Source organism: Euleptes europaea, chromosome 2 (genome assembly GCF_029931775.1).
Source record: "Euleptes europaea isolate rEulEur1 chromosome 2, rEulEur1.hap1, whole genome shotgun sequence".
NCBI classification, from domain to species: Eukaryota; Metazoa; Chordata; class Lepidosauria; order Squamata; family Sphaerodactylidae; genus Euleptes; species Euleptes europaea.
The window spans coordinates 27,326,676-27,345,565 of record NC_079313.1 but is presented as its reverse complement, the minus strand read 5'-3'; the positions used below and the strand labels follow the sequence as shown (position 1 = coordinate 27,345,565).

The 18,890-nt window shown below is 42.6% G+C and overlaps 1 protein-coding gene across 1 annotated transcript in view; it reads right to left on the bottom strand.

Annotated features, from left to right (window-relative positions):
- LOC130473185 (adenylate cyclase type 10-like) overlaps positions 1 to 18,890 on the bottom strand; it is a 138,742-nt gene that overhangs the window by 66,327 nt on the left and 53,525 nt on the right. The window contains exons 14-15 of the mRNA XM_056844714.1: positions 17,576 to 17,768; positions 15,687 to 15,773 (exon numbers count right to left, since the gene is read on the bottom strand). Coding sequence (XP_056700692.1) covers positions 15,687 to 15,773; positions 17,576 to 17,768 — 280 coding nt within the window. The remainder of the gene's footprint in view (positions 1 to 15,686; positions 15,774 to 17,575; positions 17,769 to 18,890) is intronic.

Below are 18,890 nucleotides of genomic sequence, written 5' to 3'. Positions count from 1 at the left end.
TTAAAATAATCACCCCAAATACAGCCATGGAGTTCTTGTCTCCAGTTCAGTTAGCATACCAGCCTGTAATATACCACTTTGGTCAGCAAAGTCTGAAACCTTCTTCTCACCTACAAGGAGCATTCCTCTAACTTACTCTTCTGCAGGCGAAAAAGCCACTTATGTTAGAGGAAGGCTCCTTAGGCTGGAGGAAGGCTTTAGACTTTGCTGACCAAAGCAGTAGGATACATGCCACCTTCTATAAAGGTTGCACAATTTTGTTGGCTTGGAAGCAGAAATCCCTCACTCAAACTGGCTTATTGTGCATCTTCACTTCTCTCTCTTAATGATCTACAGTAGAGAGAACAAATTTTGGTATGCTCAGAGGCCACTATGTATGGAAGTGTTTTTTGCCAATAGATGTGGCCCAAAATAGTGACGCGGAAGCCAAGCGGATTAGCAGTCTTGTCCAGGATACCCATCAGAAAGTCCACGGCCACATAGAAAAAGTGTAGTTTATTTGTACAGTGCAGAAATATATACAGATACTCCTTTCACACTCTCCGCTCATAACATCCCGCATAGAACTGCGGTTTCACTTCATTATATACACCTGGTGGTTGCAGCCACCAATCACAGTAGATATCCAATTATCCTGGCATTGCTACTGCATTGCATCAGCCACCTGGCTCTAGCTGGATCAGGCCAGCTTTCTCTAGCTCCCCAGGTACTTTCCAGGCTGATTACATCATCCTTAGATCTCACTGATCTATCCTGCACCTGTCAAACTAACTGACAGACTTGTAATCTTGACACTCCTTCTCAAGGATTTCAGATTAGTTTGATTAGTTTCATGAATCTATTACAATCCACAATTTTTGTAAATAGATCTGCCACATTTCCAGCACTGGCACACTTTACAATACATACCAAGCCTTTGTTCACAGCTTCAATTACATTGACATATCTGATTCTTATATGCTTACTTCTGCTTTTAAAGTTTTGCTCAGTCGCAAGTTGTAGCGCTGATTGACTGTCAGTATACACCTTTACTGGTAATTGTACAGACACATTGAGTTCCTTCATGAGATAGACAAACTATTCCACCTGGTTTATACATTCACTCACAGCACTATATTCTGCTTCACATGAACTCATGGCTACAAATGACTGTTTTACAGATTTCCAATGTATGGGTGCTTCACCAAAATACAACACATACCCGGTCGTTGATTTTGCATTCCCCTGATCTGCCCATGATGCATCTGCATACACAGTCAGTTCCCCATTACATGCATTCAAGCATAACTGTTTGTTCACAGATCCCTTCAGGTATCTGAGTACATACTTAGCTGCTTTCCAGTCACTCTGCTTTGGTGACATATTTTTCCTGCTCAGGCAATGTACCGCCTGATATATGTCTGGGCGAGTCCAACAAGCAAGATATAACAAACTTCCTATCAGGGACTGATACAGAGATTTGTCACACTCTTCTTGTTCTTGAGACTCTTCACATAAATAACCTGTGACCATTGGGGTTTCAGCTGCATGAGCATCAAGCATGCTAAACCTTTCCAGCAACTGTTTTATTTTTTCTGTTTGAGACAAGTAAAAAACACCTTTACTGTCTCTGTTTATTTTTACCCCTGGAATCACATCCAGGTGCAGCCAATTTACAAACTGCCACCTGTTAGATTAGAGTGAGAAACCTTGAGCTATTGGCATTCTTCCATTTCAGCCTTCCTTGCTCTGAACCACAATAGCTTTTCTCTTTCATTGTCAGATAGATTTCTTTCATAGCTGCCAGGTTCACCATCATCCATACTGTAAACATGATCACAATCTTCAAAAACATATATTTGTGGAGGTACTCCTTTATTACTTCTGTATGACCGTCTGACCACCGTGCCACTAGACTCCCCTCCTTCTGGAGTCTCAACCTTTACTGTTTCCCTGCTTGCAACAACTTCAGGAAAAACACTTTCATCTGCCTCTGGTTGTCCATTAGCCGGCAATAAAACTTCTTCAAAAACCTTCTCATTTCCATGTAATCTTGGCCAATTAAAAGATTCTCCGAAGTTCGCAGATTTGCTAAAAAACACCTGGTTCTGATCATTAGCAAAGCGATAAGATTTTGCTGCATTCTGATATCCCAGAAAAATCAGCGGTTTGGATTTCTTGCCACCTGCTCTGCGGTTCTTTAAAGGTATATTCACCCAAGCCTTTGTACCAAACATTCTTAAATGCTTTAAAGAGGGATTTCTATTGTACAATGCCTTGTAGGGAATATTGTTAATGCTGGAGGTCCAAAGTCTATTAATCAAATAACAAGCCACCTTGATGCCTTCCCCCCAGAACTTGGGTTTTAGATTAGCATCCTCTATCAAAGCTTGCAACATTGACTTTAGATAACCAATCCTCCTCTCAGCCACACCATTCTCCTGAGGAACACAGGGATTAGCTAATCTGTGCTCAATTCCCTTGCTCTCTAACCACTGGGTAAATGCACTAGAGACAAATTCACCGCCTCTGTCAGATTGTATACTTGATACCTTGAGGTCTAGCTGCCTTTCCACCCTTTTAATCCAATACTTGATGGTTTGACATGCCTCACTTTTCTGCTGCAGCAGATACACCCAGCCATAACGAGAGAAATCATCCACAATACATAAAGCGTACCGGTTCTTAGACACATTCTCAGGAAATGGACCACAGAGATCTAAATGAGCAATTTGCAGAGGTCTGGTTGCCACCCTTTGGCTTACCTTAGCCACTGGACTACGTCTGCTCTTAACAGATTTGCAGACAGTGCAATCTAAGAAAGAATTACACCCATTCAACTTAATGTCTTCTTTCCCTAACACACTCAGGGTCTTCTTTAGAATGGAAAAGGAGGCGTGGCCAAAACGCCTATGTAGAAGGTGTATGCACTCATTATGTGGATTTTTATTCACAGACTCCACTACCATAGAAGTTTATCCTGTCCTTCTATGCACCACATAGACATCCTTTTGCAAGTGCCCTTCTAACATTACAACCTCCCCCTGGCTTATCTGGCAGGTGTTTCTTTCAAACTGCACCTTAAAGCCAGTCTTAGCCAGCACAAAAACACTTAGCAAACTATGCTGTAACTCAGGCACATAAAGTACATTTTGAAACTTATAATTCAACTCTGGGAAAAACACCTCCCCTTCAGAGTGTACCTTTAAGTGTCTCCCATCTGCCAGACTTACATTAGACTTAGCAGACTGCTTTTGGTTAACCAACATGGAAGCTTTGTTAACAAAACATGTACTTGCCCCACTGTCCAAAAGCCAAATGTCCTCTTTGTCTCCAGCTTCTGCCAGCACAACAGCAGTGTAAGTCCCATTCACTGACTGTCTCTTTGGTTGCTTTTTCCTGGCCAACTGGGGACAATTTCTTTTCAAATGTTGTGAGGACCCACAAAGAAAACACTTTCTGACGAACATCACGCATTCCTCCTCTTGCTTGTAGCTCTTACTCTTCTGGTCTCCCTCACGTGCTGGCGTCTGAGCCATCTGCGCAGAGTAGAACGCTGCCCCTCCTCGTGGGTTGTATCCCTGCTGGGCTGCTGTCATCGGCGTTGACTGTAAATTGCCTCTCTGCCTGGGTTGATTTATACCGAACTGCACGGCACTTGACTCCCGTGACGACTCTGACGTTCCTCTCGGGTGAACTATGAACTCCTGGGCTGCAGTCATCTGCTTACGTCCTTCCTCCCGTCGTTCCTCGTCTTCCAGAATTCGTCCCGTCAAGTATTCATAGGTTAATTGCCCTGCTGCCAGGCTCTCCAGCGAGGTTACTAAAACATCAAAGCTCGCATCCAGAGAACTCAAAAGCAAATACACCCGGTCCTCCGCAGATATAACTTTCCCCCTCAACTCCAGCTGTCTAAACAACTCTGCCAGAGTCTTCAAGTGGGCTGCGGCCGGCGTGTGCAGTGATTTATGGCATCTATAAAGCCGCCTCATCAGTGCTAGCAGTGTGCCAGCTGAGTCCCGGAGATACACCGCTCGCAGACTATCCCATGCCAACTTTGCATGCTCTTTGCCCACCACAAAAATAAGCTGGTCATCTCCCACCGTCAAGGTGATATTGGCAATCTTGGCTGCTTGGCAATCTCGGCTGCTGTAGTAGGGAGTCTTTCCAACGCATCCCATAAATCTTCCCTTTGCAGATATTGTTCCAACCTCACAGACCAAACGTGGTAATTCTCTGAGGTGAGTTTATCCACCGGGATAAAAGATTGTTGTGCCATTACTCACAAACAGCCATCACTTCTCTAGTAGCTTCTGAAAAATCCTGGACTCTGCTTATCTACCACCACACATAAACCTGCTCAGTGTAGCAGAAACACTCCTGTAACGTAAGGAGCTGGGCCCAGAGCCCTGACGCGGAAGCCAAGCGGATTAGCAGTCTTGTCCAGGATACCCATCAGAAAGTCCACGGCCACATAGAAAAAGTGTAGTTTATTTGTACAGTGCAGAAATATATACAGATACTCCTTTCACACTCTCCGCTCATAACATCCCGCATAGAACTGCGGTTTCACTTCATTATATACACCTGGTGGTTGCAGCCACCAATCACAGTAGATATCCAATTATCCTGGCATTGCTACTGCATTGCATCAGCCACATGGCTCTAGCTGGATCAGGCCAGCTTTCTCTAGCTCCCCAGGTACTTTCCAGGCTGATTACTTCATCCTTAGATCTCACTGATCTATCCTGCACCTGTCAAACTAACTGACAGACTTGTAATCTTGACAAATAGTACCAAAGGAGCAAGCAGAAGAGGCCACCAACCCAACCAAGAATGAGCTTCAGGCACTACCATTTGAAGTTGGCCATCCTTCTGGCAAGTTAATCTGGAGTGACTAGGGTTGCCAACCTCCAGGTGGTAATAAAAAAAATCACCAGTACTGCACAGTAAATCAACAAAAATACCAGTATAAAGCTCAGGATAATATATAAATAACAATTCAATACACATTAAGTGAAAATATTACAAAACCAATTTTACCAATAAACCACAACTGACAAATAATAAACAAACTTAGTACAGTGTAGACCACAATAAACGGACAATGTACAACTAATACGACGATGATGTGAAACATACAAGATGAGCCTTCTTCAAAGGTAAGTGCAAAATAAGTTCATATCCAAATGATATTTCAAAAATGCTCAGCTTTTTTTGTTCCTTTTCTTTTTCTTGTAGATGTCTCCATGGACTAAGCCATAATGGCAAATAGTATCTTCGTAAGGTTTGACATGATATATAGGGAAACGTTCTCCAGATTAATAATCACGTTTTCACTAACAAAGTGGCTTCTTCAGCCAAAAACTAGAATAATAAATGATAACAATAAATATAATATACAACTATTCTTATACAAAGCTGTTATTTTTAATATAAAGCGAACGCACAAATCACAAATATTACCTTAAAGATTCTTCACTAAACAACTCAATGCACTACAACGGCTGCCTCCTTCCTAGGATCCTATCGGGTAACAGAATGTCTTCAGTATGCTCAATAGGGATCAGGTGTAAATTATACTAGTGATCCGGAAATTGGTGTTGAGCAACGAATGAAAAAATGTAAGAAAATGTAGAACACTGCTTTAAAGGTGTACGCAAAAGGGATTTGTTTAAATGAAACAAGACAGCTCAAGTTCATTATTTAACCCAAAAGGAGAGATAGAATTAAAAAGGTGTATGAACCTCATTTATTGTTGCAGAAGTACTTGTGCGTTCACTTTATACTAAAAATACTAAAAATAACAGCTTTGCATAAGAATAGTTGTATATTATATTTATTGTTATCATTTAAGATTCTAGTTTTTGGCTGAAGAAGCCACTTTGTTAGTGAAAACGTGATTATTAATCTGGAGAACGTTTCCCTATATATCATGTCAAACCTTACGAAGATACTATTTGCCATTATGGCTTAGTCCACGGAGACATCTACAAGAAAAAGAAAAGGAACAAAAAAAGCTGAGCATTTTTGAAATATCATTTGGATATGAACTTATTTTGCACTTACCTTTAAAGAAGGCTCATCTTGTATGTTTCACATCATCGTCATATTAGTTGCATATTGTCCGTTTATTGTGGTCTACACTATACTAAGTTTGTTTATTATTTGTCAGTTGTGGTTTATTGGTAAAATTGGTTTTGTAATATTTTCACTTAATGTGTATTGAATTGTTATTTATATATTACCCCGAGCTTTATACTGGTATTTTTGTTGTTAACCTCTTTTTAATATTTTTTTTATTATTTTTCAATAATTGCTATACATCTCATTTGACAATACATCCTATATACCAATCCTTGACTCGATAAAAAATTAAAGATTAGGTGTATGTCTTCAATATTAAATATAATTAATTATAATTGACTTCCCCACCGACTTCCTCCCTCCCTACAAATATCTGGTGTCTCCTTTGTATTAATATTTTCTAATCCTTATCAGTCATTATTTTAATGTTATACTTTCCCCTTATTTAATATATTTCGATAAGCAATAATAATATAATATTAATAATAAAGAGAGAAAAAAGGAAAAATCATTTTAAAAATAAAAACAGACATAACAAAACACATTAACATAATTTTCTCCAGTCACTCATCTCTGTCATATAAAATGGATTAGATCTTTAAAAACTTTATATACCCCCAAGTAAAAAATTAAGTTGATATCATTTTTCCTCTACCACCCCCCCACCATTTTCCATATTAAGAGTCAAATTGGTATTCTTCCGGCTTTCTTAACCCTTCTTTTTAAACGTTTTCTTCTGTCTGGGATTTCTGTTGCCATCTGCATGCTTTCTTGAAGTGGTCTCCTGTCTGTGACAATCTTTACCCATTACTCCTTGGGCTGTTGATTCTTCTTCTTGTATTCCTGTAGTATGGTCTGACAGCTCATTGTTTCTTGTCAAAAAGTTTTTGATATCTTCAACAAATTGACGGCATGTTTAACTTGTTTATAGGTTAAGGTAAGTCCTTGTGGTAGCAACCAGTTGTATTTTATTCCCTTGTTTCTCAGTGTCTCAGCAAAATCTTTATAAATGGCTCTCTTTTCAATCAGGTGATGAGGAATGTCTTTGAGAATTATTAACGGTGTATCATCTACACTTAGATGATTCTCCAAATGAAGTTTCATAAAGATAATTTTCATCCTGATGTCAAAGAAAGAGACCAAGATCTCTCTAGCTTTTGTTTTCTGTACTCAAGTTGTCAAGGTTTTTGCATAATTTATTATCTTGTTTATTGCATAATTTAATTCTTGTTCATTTAAATGAAATATATCAGCAAGCGATCTTATGATGGTCTCTCTGGTGCCCCCTAGTCTTTCAGGCAAATTACGTATACGCAGATTAGATTCTCTCTGTTGCAGGTCCAAAACAGCTAGTTGATCCTTCACTCGCTCTTCCTGGAGTCGTATTGCTTCAATTTGTTGTGCTTGAGATTTCATGTCCATTTTAACTCCTTTCAATTCTTCAGTGTTGTTTTTAACTGAAAGTTCCATCTTATTCATGCCATTTTTATTACTGTAATTTGATCTTTTATTTCCTTGATCTCATTTATTAAGCCATCAAATTTTTGAGTAATAATTAAAGTCATTTGTATAGCTGATTGTTCTTGTTGCGTGGAAACCTGTTCAAACTTCTTCTTTAATAATTCAGTTTGCATGGCCAACATTTCCTGTATCTTTTGATGATTACTTTCCATGATTGTCTGTGGCTTTTGTATTTTCCAGACTAGTAAGTTAAATATTAGCAGGCAGCTCAGTGCAAAAAAGCTACTAAGTTGTTAGAAGGCTGTGGCTTAGCTTTGGAGCTTGTTCCAGGAAGTATACAGAGAGTTGTGAGGCAGTGGGCTTTCCGTCGCTCCCACTCTATGTTTAAAAAAGGATTTATTTTGCTGCTACACTGAGTGGGGCACATCCAGCCCAGCAGCCCACTATGGTTTCCTGTCTTCCTAGAGAAGCCACTTCCTGAATGAAAATGTGGCTGGAGGACTCTCCTAAGGTAAAGGAATGGAGAATCGAAAGTAAAGGATTTCTCCTCCCCCCTTCTACACCGCAGCAGCCGATTGGTAGCTATTTATGTCACACAATTCTTTCCGATTGATTTGTTTGCCTGCTAATTCAGTTTTTAGTTTAATTAAATAGTCTTTTTAGTTAGAGGGTCACTTAGAATCCTGGGTGAAGGGGCGCAGAGTCTTTAGCCGATTTTGAAAAATTCCAGTCATTCAAAATCAGATTAGTTGACAAAAGGAGTTCATGTAACTTACTCGGATGTTGGAAATCGGGGTTCTCTGTTATTAGCTTGTTCAACGTTCGGTAAAAGATAGAGGAGATCGCAGCCTATTTCCATGAGACGTTTGTGGTGGTGGAATTCCTCCTCGGCCGGCGGGACTTCGACCGACCCTCCTCCACATCAAGTAACTCTTGTGGGAGGGAGGTGGGAGTCAAACCACTCTTCTTCGGCAGCAGGGGGTTGCCTGCATTCCAATCCACTATTTAGGACTGGAGTCGGGGCTTTTAAGGGCCCCCCCGGTTCAGAACACCTCTTGGTTCCCTTGAGAGATCTCGGGGGACATGGCGCTGGGATCAGCTCTCTACCGGAAGTCATTTTTGTTGTTAACCTCCAGGTGGTGGCTGGAGATATCCCGCTATTACAACTGGTCTCCAGACGACAGAGATCAGTACCCCTGGAGAAAATGGCCATGTTGGCAATTGGACTCTATGGCACTGAAGTCCCTTCCCTATCCAAACCCCACCCTCCTTAGGCTCCACCCCCAAAATCTCCAGGTATTTTCCAACCTGCAGCTGGCAACCCTAGGAGTGCCATTCTGGCTATTGGACAGAAGTTAGACTGGCTGTCAACTGGGGCAGGGGCAGTGGGAGTTCTTTATCTTTATAGCATTTTTTTAGCCACAGCAGACTTGGAAGTCTCATCTCTCTTAGGGACCTGGTGGTCAAAATCGAGCAGGGAAGGAAGTGTAGAATTGTTTAAATTTATTGTTATAATCTATTAGCTGAGATATTGCAGGGTGAGAGACCAGTGGTGCTTGAGATAGGTGTAGGGATGCCACCCTGCAGATGGGACCTGGGGATCCCTCAGAATTACAGCTCATTCCCAGACTACAGAGAACAGTTCCCCTGGAGAAAATAGGTGCTGTGGAGGGTGGACTCTATGGCGTTGTAGCCCACTGAGGTCCCTGTCCTCCTCAGGCTCCACTCCCAAATCTCCAGGAATTTCCCAGCCTGAACCTCACAACCCTAGGTGGGTGAAAGCTCCCATGGTAAGATGAGCTTGGTGAGCAGGAATCAAAAAAGAATGACTGATCGGCTGAAAAATATGAGGGTTATTTTTTAGGATGTACCTGGCTGTTACTAATTAGGGGGTGGTGCCCTAATGGGTACTATTTATACGGATGTTTGGGGATAGGCCCATCCCCATACTCACTGCCAGCCCTCCCCCAGCCTCAGGAGTCACGCCCAAGAAGAAAGCAACCAACAGGGGCTGCAAGAATGGCTGGCAGGGGCTCAGCAGGGGACCCAGAAGACCAGAACGGAAGCAGAGTAGGCAGCAGGGGGCGTGGCAGCACCTCACCACCAAGAGAAGCAAGCCAATGGGGAGGAGGGAGAACAAGCAGCACGAGCAGTCAGTGAGACTGGGTTGGCTCACAGAAAGCCGGCCTGACCAATCTGCTGAGAATTCCCGCTCTGGAAGACCTTTCAGGTCAGCCAACCAGGAGCTGTCAGGTAGCCCAGAAGGGACCAATCACAGAGAGAGCAGGGAAGGAGGAACAAGCTCAATCCTCAGACCATCCTCAGACCACCCTGGCTCAGAGGGCCAAGGATTGGGGGAGGCTGGGGAAGAGGCAGGGCCAAACCCCCCTCATATAAGGCAGTTCCCACAACAGCCCAGGGAGGAAGCAATGGATCCTGCTCCAGGCCTACAAGAGCAGAGAGAGAGGAACCATGTGGTGCAACCCCCTCCTCTTCCCATTCTGAGGCCCAGGGAGCTCAGGGGCTGACACCTACCTGAAAGCAGAAGGGCAAGCTTCAGGGCTGACCTGGGGGGAGAGTTATAACTGTAGTAGAGGGAAAAGATGTGCCAGGTGACCAGACACCTGAGATCTGTCCTTCAGTTCTTGAGACCACACCCAGAAATTTTATGGTGAGAGGGCATAGGATAATTTGTGGGGTCCCCATTACCCTAAACGGTAAGCTTCATTGTGCTAGCTAGGTGATGTGGCCTGATGATATCATGTGGAAATCCAGTTATGTCAAGGCATGGGAAATGGGGATATCACATTACTTAGCAGTATGAATTGTAGTACTTCTGTATGCTGCTGAGTATTGTACAACCACAATTATGAGAGGCTTTGAAGAAATTGGCTAATTACCAGACTAATTTTTTTTAAACCCACATTGAAAATAACTATGTGTTCATGTAAAATTAGTGAAGTTGTAAGTTCCACATTATTGTCGAAGGCTTTCACGGTCAGAGTTCATTGGTTCTTGTAGGTTATCCAGGCTGTGTAACTGTGGTCTTGGTATTTTCTTTCCTGACGTTTCGCCAGCAGCTGTGGCAGGCATCTTCAGAGGAGTAACACTGAAGGACAGTACCTTCAGTGTTACTCCTCTGAAGATGCCTGCCACAGCTGCTGGCGAAACGTCAGGAAAGAAAATACCAAGACCACGGTTACACAGCCCGGATAACCTACAAGAACCAATTCCACATTATTGCCTCCCATCTCCAGTTTTCATATGCAGTTGATAACATAAGTAGGCACACGTTGAAGTGTTAGAAGAATCCATTGTGCATGTGGGCTAACTGAAGGCCTGAGATTTCAAACAGCTACTCTGAGAACGAACCTCAAAACCAGAGTCTTGGGGCCAAACATGAGTTCTGGCATCGGGGGGGGGGGGGGGAGGCTATCATAAATCAATCTGAAATAGCAAAAACAGAAGTAAATCTGATATGCTAAAAAGTTACTTCGTTTATTAATTTACACTCAAGTGGATTTTAAATCCTAGGTATTCATGTATTTGCCGTGACTTGAATGGCCCAGGCTAGCCTGATCTCATCAGATATCTGAAGCAGGGTCAGCCCTGGTTAGTATTTGGATGGGAGACCACCAAGGATGTCCTGGGTTGCCATGCAGAGTAAGACAATGGCAAACCATCTTTGTCTGCCTCTTGCCTAGAAAACGCTATGGGGTCAATATAAATTGGTTTCGACTTGATGGCACTTTCCACCATCCATATATTCGGGCCTAATATTTTAAGGTCACCGTGACTGATATTCTATTTACAACACTGTCCAATATAGCTTTTTTACAAACATCCCAATAGCTATAGAATGAATGTGCTTTGGAACCCCACCGGGGAGAAAATTGGAGGTATAAATATAAATTTTAAAAATAAATAATGGTTTCAAAAATAAATCCATACCCTCCTCAGATGCACTAATGCTGTTTCATCCCACCTAGAATTTAATCCCCTAATATTAAGCAGGAAATGTGTAGTAAGGGAACTGAAACGGCAGTGGTCTTCTTGATCTTTGGTGGAACATGAGGAAGTGAGCTTGAAATACTGCACAGCTTGAAATCAATGTTAGTCTTTAAAATGCCACTGGACTTTTGTTTTACTTTGAAGTAAGAATCAGGGAGACTGAGACTCTGTTGATCCTCATGGACCTCTAAGGTCTTTTATGCATGGCTGTTTCACTCGCCATCACTTCTCCGACGTATTCAGGTTTTTGTGTTGATTATGCATGCCGTTTCCAACCATCAGACGTCGCCTCGCTCTCCCCCTGCCTTTCCCTGCATTTTACCCTCAAATTTGAAAACATGGGCAAAACTCATGGAAATCGCAGGGGGAGAGTGAGACGACCTCTGACAATCAGAAAGGGCATGTATAATCAACAGAAAGACCCAAAGTAGTTGGAGGGGTGACAGCGAGTGAAACAGCCATGCATAAATGACCTGTGGCTTTTGATTCCATAAATCCTAGTACTCTCCTGACCCATCTGAGATAGGAACTGGGGCACTGCCATTCTTATTCAATACCGCATGGTGCTGCTGGACACCTACTTATAGGACCCCCATGGTTTTATCTTGCCCTATCCCCCATGCTGTTCAACATGAAACTGCTAGAAGAGGACATCTAGAAATTGGGACAGATGTCATTAAGTTGAAAATGCTTAATGCTATTTCTGCTTTTTAACTGAATTATGTGAGATGGTGGATGCCCTGAATTGGTGTCCGGAAGGGATAATAGACTAATTAAGGGCCAGTAAATTGGAACTCAGCCCTGACCTGGATGGCCCAGGCTAGCCTGATCTCGTCAGATCTCAGAAGCTAAGCAGGGTCAGCCCTGGTTAGTATTTGGATGGGAGACCACCAAGGAATACCAGGGTTGCTGTGCAGAGGAAGGCACTGGCAAACCACCTCTGTTAGTCTCTTGCAATGAAAACCCCAAAAGGGGGGCGCCATACGTCGGCTGCGACTTGACGGCACTTTACACACACACACGAATTGGAACTCAATCCAGACACAAACGATGTTTTGTTTGTTGACAATAGTGACAACCAGGAATGGAGGAGTCATCCTTTGATGGACAGGGTTGCACTCCTCTGAAAGAAGAGATTTATAACTTTGAGGGCATGACTACATTTGTTCTTATAAACTAAGGCCTCCCTTTGTTGCACATAGAACCTTTGTCTAGCTTCTGTTGGTGAGCCAGATGTGGAGGTTTATGAAAAGACCGGATCTCACCATGTTTTATCCATCCATGTCATTTAATGGTACCCCAACTCTGAGAGATGACCTTGGATCAATCACCCACAGTCTCGACCCTGAAAAGTGTTTAGATGGGAAACCTCTAAGGAATGCCAGGGGCATGACGCAGAGGCAAGCAATGGCTAACCCCCTCTGAATGTCTCTTTCCTTGAAAACCCTACGGGGTTGCCATAAGTCAGCTGTGACTTGTTGGCAAAAAACAACAACAGGTCTGAGACAGGTCACCTCAGCCTTTCTAACAATAAGGCCAACAGTTTTCTGCTCCTCCTCAGGAATATTGTTTAGAAAAAAACAGTACTCAGCTCTATATGCAAAAATATCAAACAGTGTATTACGAAATAGTGGAGACAACAGTGAGGTGCAAACAGAAACTTACTTACAATCCTAAACACAGATTATATACACATATATGGGGATATTTTCTATAGAGTCTAACAAGACTTCAACAAGGTCTTTAGTCACAATTGTTTTTAAAGACTAAACAATATCAAAATGCCGAAGTATCGAAAGCAAGGGAAAGCAAGGGATTCACAAGAGAACCTTTAAAAGAAAACAGAAGCAGCCCAATACATGGCGCCATGAATTTCATTGTTACAGGCTGAAGAAGCATAAATCTGCGACAAAAGTTTTGAAAATTCCAGAAGACGTTTCCCAACTTTACTCATCACACCATTCTTCCAAGATAAACGGGACTGTTTCCCTTGCTTTCAATACTTTGGCATTTTGATATTGTTTAGTCTTTAAAAACAATTGTTACTAAAGAAGTCTTGTAGAGACTCTATAGAAGATATCCCCACATATGTGTATATAATCTGTGTTTAGGATTGTAAGTTTCTGTTTGCACCTCACTGTTGTCTCCACTATTTTGTAATACACTGTTTGATATTTTTGCATATAGAGCTGAGTACTGTTTTTTTTCTAAACAATACACTGTACAGTACAGGTGATTTGTAGTGCCCTCCTCAGGAATAGTCTAGCTGCACAATAAAGTTGGCACTATCTTGCAGTGAGAGCAGCACAGAAAAGGAACACTTGTGCAAAGTATTATTTACTTTACATATTATGTTACAAAGATGTAGTCTTATAGTCTGGAATCTCTTTGGTACAACTACTTCCTCATGGCCTCAACAACAAAGCATAAAATATTTCATTGGAGCTGTGTACAACTGAGAGGGGGGCATGAATCTTTTTGTTATAAAAGTGTGATCAAAGCTTTCACCATTCATTGAATAATTTGGCAGGCTTGCCAGGGGCTATCAAGGATCTTAGCCTCAAGCTCAGGGGTGGGGAACGTCAGGCCCGGGGGGCGTTAAAGGCCCGCGAAATCATTTGGTCTGGCCCTTCGTGGGTCCTGGCAGATCTCTAGCTCAGAAGGATCTAAGACTGGTGATCCGCCCCCTCCTATGGACAGGAATAGCCTCTATTCAAGGCAGATGTGAGTTTGTTTTGCCAAGAAAAGGAACCTTCCCCCACCCTTGCACAAGGGTCGTTAGCTATGGAGCTATGGACCGCCCAAGAAACTGTGTTAACCCTTTCCCACCTGGGCCATGGAGAAACGTATTCCCTCTGTATTACAAGAGGGCTGGGGGCGGAAGTGGTGACAATGAAGGGGTTAAAGGAGGCAGGGCCAGAATGTGCTGGGGGGGTGAGTTCTTAGCCAGTGTGTCCTTATTTCATCCCTGCAGGCGGACGTAGCTGGAGCCGGCTGTAGAATCTGGCTCCGACCATGCAGAGAAGGAGCAACTCCAGCATGCAGCTGGACGGCTGTGCCTGGCTGGTGCAACAGACCATCCTGTGCCACCAGGTGGGTGAGTGTGCCACTGGTTGGATGCCTGCCTGCTTGCCCATGCGGTGGGGGGACAACATCTGTGGCAGTTGCCTGCTTGGGGCTTGGTTGGCTAATTTTTAAGTTGATAATTTTGTATGGCCCGCCAATGATGTTATAACTATCCAAATGGCCCTTGGTGAAAAAAGGTTCCCCACCCCTGCTCTAGCTGGTAAATTCTATTTCACAGGGTTCAGCTTTCAGCCAGAGACCTGTGTTCAGTGCCTCTACAGAATTAAGATCATACAGAATAATGCAGGTATCAATGAAGTCCAAATGTTTCTGAGGACATCCCAGGGAGATAAATAAGGAACTGATCAACTTAGGTCATTTATGCATGGGTACTTTCACTTATGTTTGTCCCCAGTCTGTCTTGGTTATTCCTTGGAGTTATGCTTGAGTTTTCCATCCATTAGAGATGACCTCGCGGCCAGCCTCACAAATCCTGGGACTTCCTGTTCCTCTATTAACCCGATTCTTTGATCTCTCCTGATATCATCCCGGGCGAAATAACCATGCATAAGGCAAAGCATGGGACACAGAAGCTTGGGGGAGTGACGTTTCTCTCACAGAAAACACTACAGCCAATTACAAAGCAGCGTGTCAAGGGGCAGGGATTCAAATGCTTCCTGCTTCTTCAGAGCTCTTTCTGAGCAGAAGAAAGGATTTTAAAAATGAGGCTTGCGCTTCTCCCCCCCCCCCCATTTCTTTTGGTGAGCTCCGTTTGTTTAAATGCTTTTTTTCACAGCACTTGGGTTTTCATGGGGGGGACTTTTCTCTCACAGAAAGCACTACAGCCAATTACAAAGCAGAGTTTCAAGGGGCAGGGGCTCCAATGCTTCTTAATTTGAGCTTGGAGACTGCTGGTGCAAAGATTTGCAACAAGAAAGTGTGGGTCCAGCAAGCAACGAACCTCAGGTAAAACTCCCATGCATAAACAACTTTAGTCAGTATAGCAGAAGTTGCTAAGAAGTTAATCAGTGGTGTGTACTTTGCAGATCACTGCACCTCAGGCGATGAAAATCATTACTTGCCTGCCAGAGAATCTTTACAAGAATTGTTTCCAACGCTGCATTCCTCTTTTGAACATCCATGTCTGAAACGACCTCTGAAGCAGGAAACTGATTAGGAAACAAACCCATACCCCAAACACAACTGATTAATGAGGTGTGGAATCTCCTCCCTTGGTTCTCTTTGAAAATCTTTTTTTTCCTGTTGAAAGCTTGACAGACAAGTTTTTTTAAAGTTAAAAACATACACAACAAATCAGTGATGCCCTCTCCAAATCTCTGCCAGTTTCCCTTCCTTCCCAATCAAACATCCCTTATTTGAAAAGGGAGAGGGAGTAACTGGTGCTGGGAAGGTCTGACCAGACACAAATCCCAGGCCGCTGAATCAGAATGTCTTTTCCTGCCAGGCAACATGGGACTCTGTTTTTCCCTGCCACCTAATTCAATCAGGAGTTAAAAAAAACTGCAAATCCCATACTCCCTAGCAGGAAATTATGCTATTGACCATGCCCACTTTTTAATCCTGCCTTTCATCATAGAAGTTTGGGGAGGCATAACATGGTTCTCACTTCCCCATTTTATCCTCACAACAATCCTGTGAGCCAGGCTATTTTGAGAGAGAAGGACAGGCCCAAGTTCACCCAGTGAGATTCACGACAGTGTGGAGATTTGAACCGGGGTCTCCCAGATCCTAGTCCCATAATCTAACATAGCAGTTCCCAAACTGTGGGTCTGGACCCAAAAGTGAGCCACAACTCTGTCACAGGTGGGTGATTGTTAAGTTCTGCTACCTTATACTTATCTTTAATCAGAGGTTTAGGATCGTGTGATTATGGCTGGTGAAAGTCAAATTAAGCATACGACACACAAAATAGACAAAGTCCTTTGTCTTAGTATAAAACAATCTTTACTTGCTAAAATCAGGGAAAGGGTGCACGGGAGGTTAAAACAATAAATCCTCTCTACACAGCTAAGTTTCCTATACTTGCCAGAATGCTTTCTGGCAGTTACAAAGCTTATGCATTTGGTATTTCTAAAGGACAGAAATACCCCATCTTCTCTAGATGAGATCCAAAAGGTAACTGACCTGCTGCTTTCTCTTCTACACAAAGGATATTGAGAAAGCAGTAAAATGCAGATTACTTGTGTATGTGACAACAACCATGTATTCAATGAAGTTTCTCACTGACCAATAGCTAACTAACACATTGCAGATTACATTACCTGATACAACTGGTCAGCATCCTATACAATCAATATTAACCCTTGTCTGTCTGATATGCAACCAAGGTCGCTACCTAATCCCCAACAGTTATGAGGCCAGGAGGGAAGAGGGGCTCGATCTGGGACTGGAGGCTTCGAGAGGTTCAATGACAAATTTTTGTTTGAGTCTCCACAAAGTACGAAATGGCCATGAAATATAGCCTGTTACTCAGTAATGCTGTATAAGTACTAATCCTGAAAAACAAATTATATCCTTATCCAGTTTTAAACAACATGATATTCCTTCATTATGTTGAGGAGGGGGGAAAGTGGTTTGGAGTTACTTTGCAAGCAGCCCCCCATAATTACAATAATTATAAAAGTAGTGCCACAAATACAGGGGAGAGAAGTGGCCCTCACTTCAAAAAGTTTGAAAAGCAGTGCTCTTAATGCTGCACTCACAGCCCGCTGCCAAATGTTTCACACATGTGTGAGACAACAGCCTTTGTCTGTGCAAAGCTGTAGTGAGCACAGCAGGGTCATTCAGCCAGTCCTTGTAGTGTGGGCAGAGTTGCCACTAGACATTCCATGTTGAATGCTAGAAGGGGTTTTTCTGCAGTTTTACCTAGTGATGATCACCGTATCCTGGCTATTGTGCTGCTGTTTACATTCTCACCCTTACCGTATGCTTTCAAAAGTTATACCCTTACCTTAACATAAAAGAGACTGTTGAGCAGGCAGTAATAGGAATCATCTATCAGTCCACGGATTTTGTTCAGAAGGATGTGCTGCCTGGCATCATAGGTTTTGCAGGTATCAATCCCCAAGAACATAGCCATGAGTGTCCGGATGGTGAAGAAGTTCTGCGACAAATTTATCTTTGTTAGCTCCATGGCCACAACCCTGCCCAGAATACAAAAGAGTGTAAGCCGTCATCTGAGGGAGTGGGAAGTACAAAGGCAAGAGATGATCACAATACAGCCCCTAGTCCAAGATATGGAGGCTAAAGATTCAAGAAGAACTTGGCAACTGAAGAAACCCTTGCAAGAACACCTAACACACTGATCCATGTAATATCGCCTATCATGCTTGAAAGGGCAATAAGCAATCCTAAACAGAGTTACATCCTTCTAAGCCCATTAAGTCAATGGTCTTAGACAGGTGAAACTCTGCTTAGCATTGCCCTATATGCAAAACAAGTTTTGAGAAGCAATTCTGGAGAACTGTGGAATAAAAGTTACACCCTTTAGCATTTTGGAGCTGATAAATGAGACAATTCAATACATAGTTCTCTACTTCCCTGTTGTTTTCTTGGTCTAAGCAAGGAAACGGTCAGTATGTTTTTGTAATTGACTGTTACCAGCAAGTGTTTCTGGTAAGCTGCCTTGAGCCACTATGGTCAATGGAAAGTGCAACAGATCAATATTTTAATAAATGAATGAATAAACTGGGGGCATTCAAGGATTATGTGTATTTGGAGGGTGGTAGTGCATTAAAAATTAAGAATCACTGCCCTAGCCCATTCCAAACTGACCCAAGTGGAGCCTGCCCCAAGCTGCCTCTAAAAAAAGAGCTACCTAAGAAAAGACGACTCTCCCAAAAGAATAGATAACATATACATGTTTATCAGTTCTTGTAGGTTATCCGGGCTGTGTGACCGTGTTCTTGCTTTCTTTCCTGACGTTTCGCCAGCAGCTGTGGCAGGCATCTTCAGAGGAGTAACACTGAAGGACAGTGTCTCTCAGTGTCAAAGTGAGTTGGAAGAGTGATATACATGTTTATCACTCATAAAAATTGGAATCCCTTAGTTGTACTTAAAAAGGCCCAGAGAACATCTTCCTTATGTTGGGAAGAGTTTTGCTTTAGAAGAAGAGACCAATTTAGACAAGCCCTTTTCTTTCCACGTTCATAGGAGAGCCCAGAAATTGGATGCACATTCATCTGTGAACACAAAGTTTTGGGTCAGGATTGTGAAGTGTTACAGTGATGTATAACTTTAAACAAGGCCCTTTCTTACATGTCCAG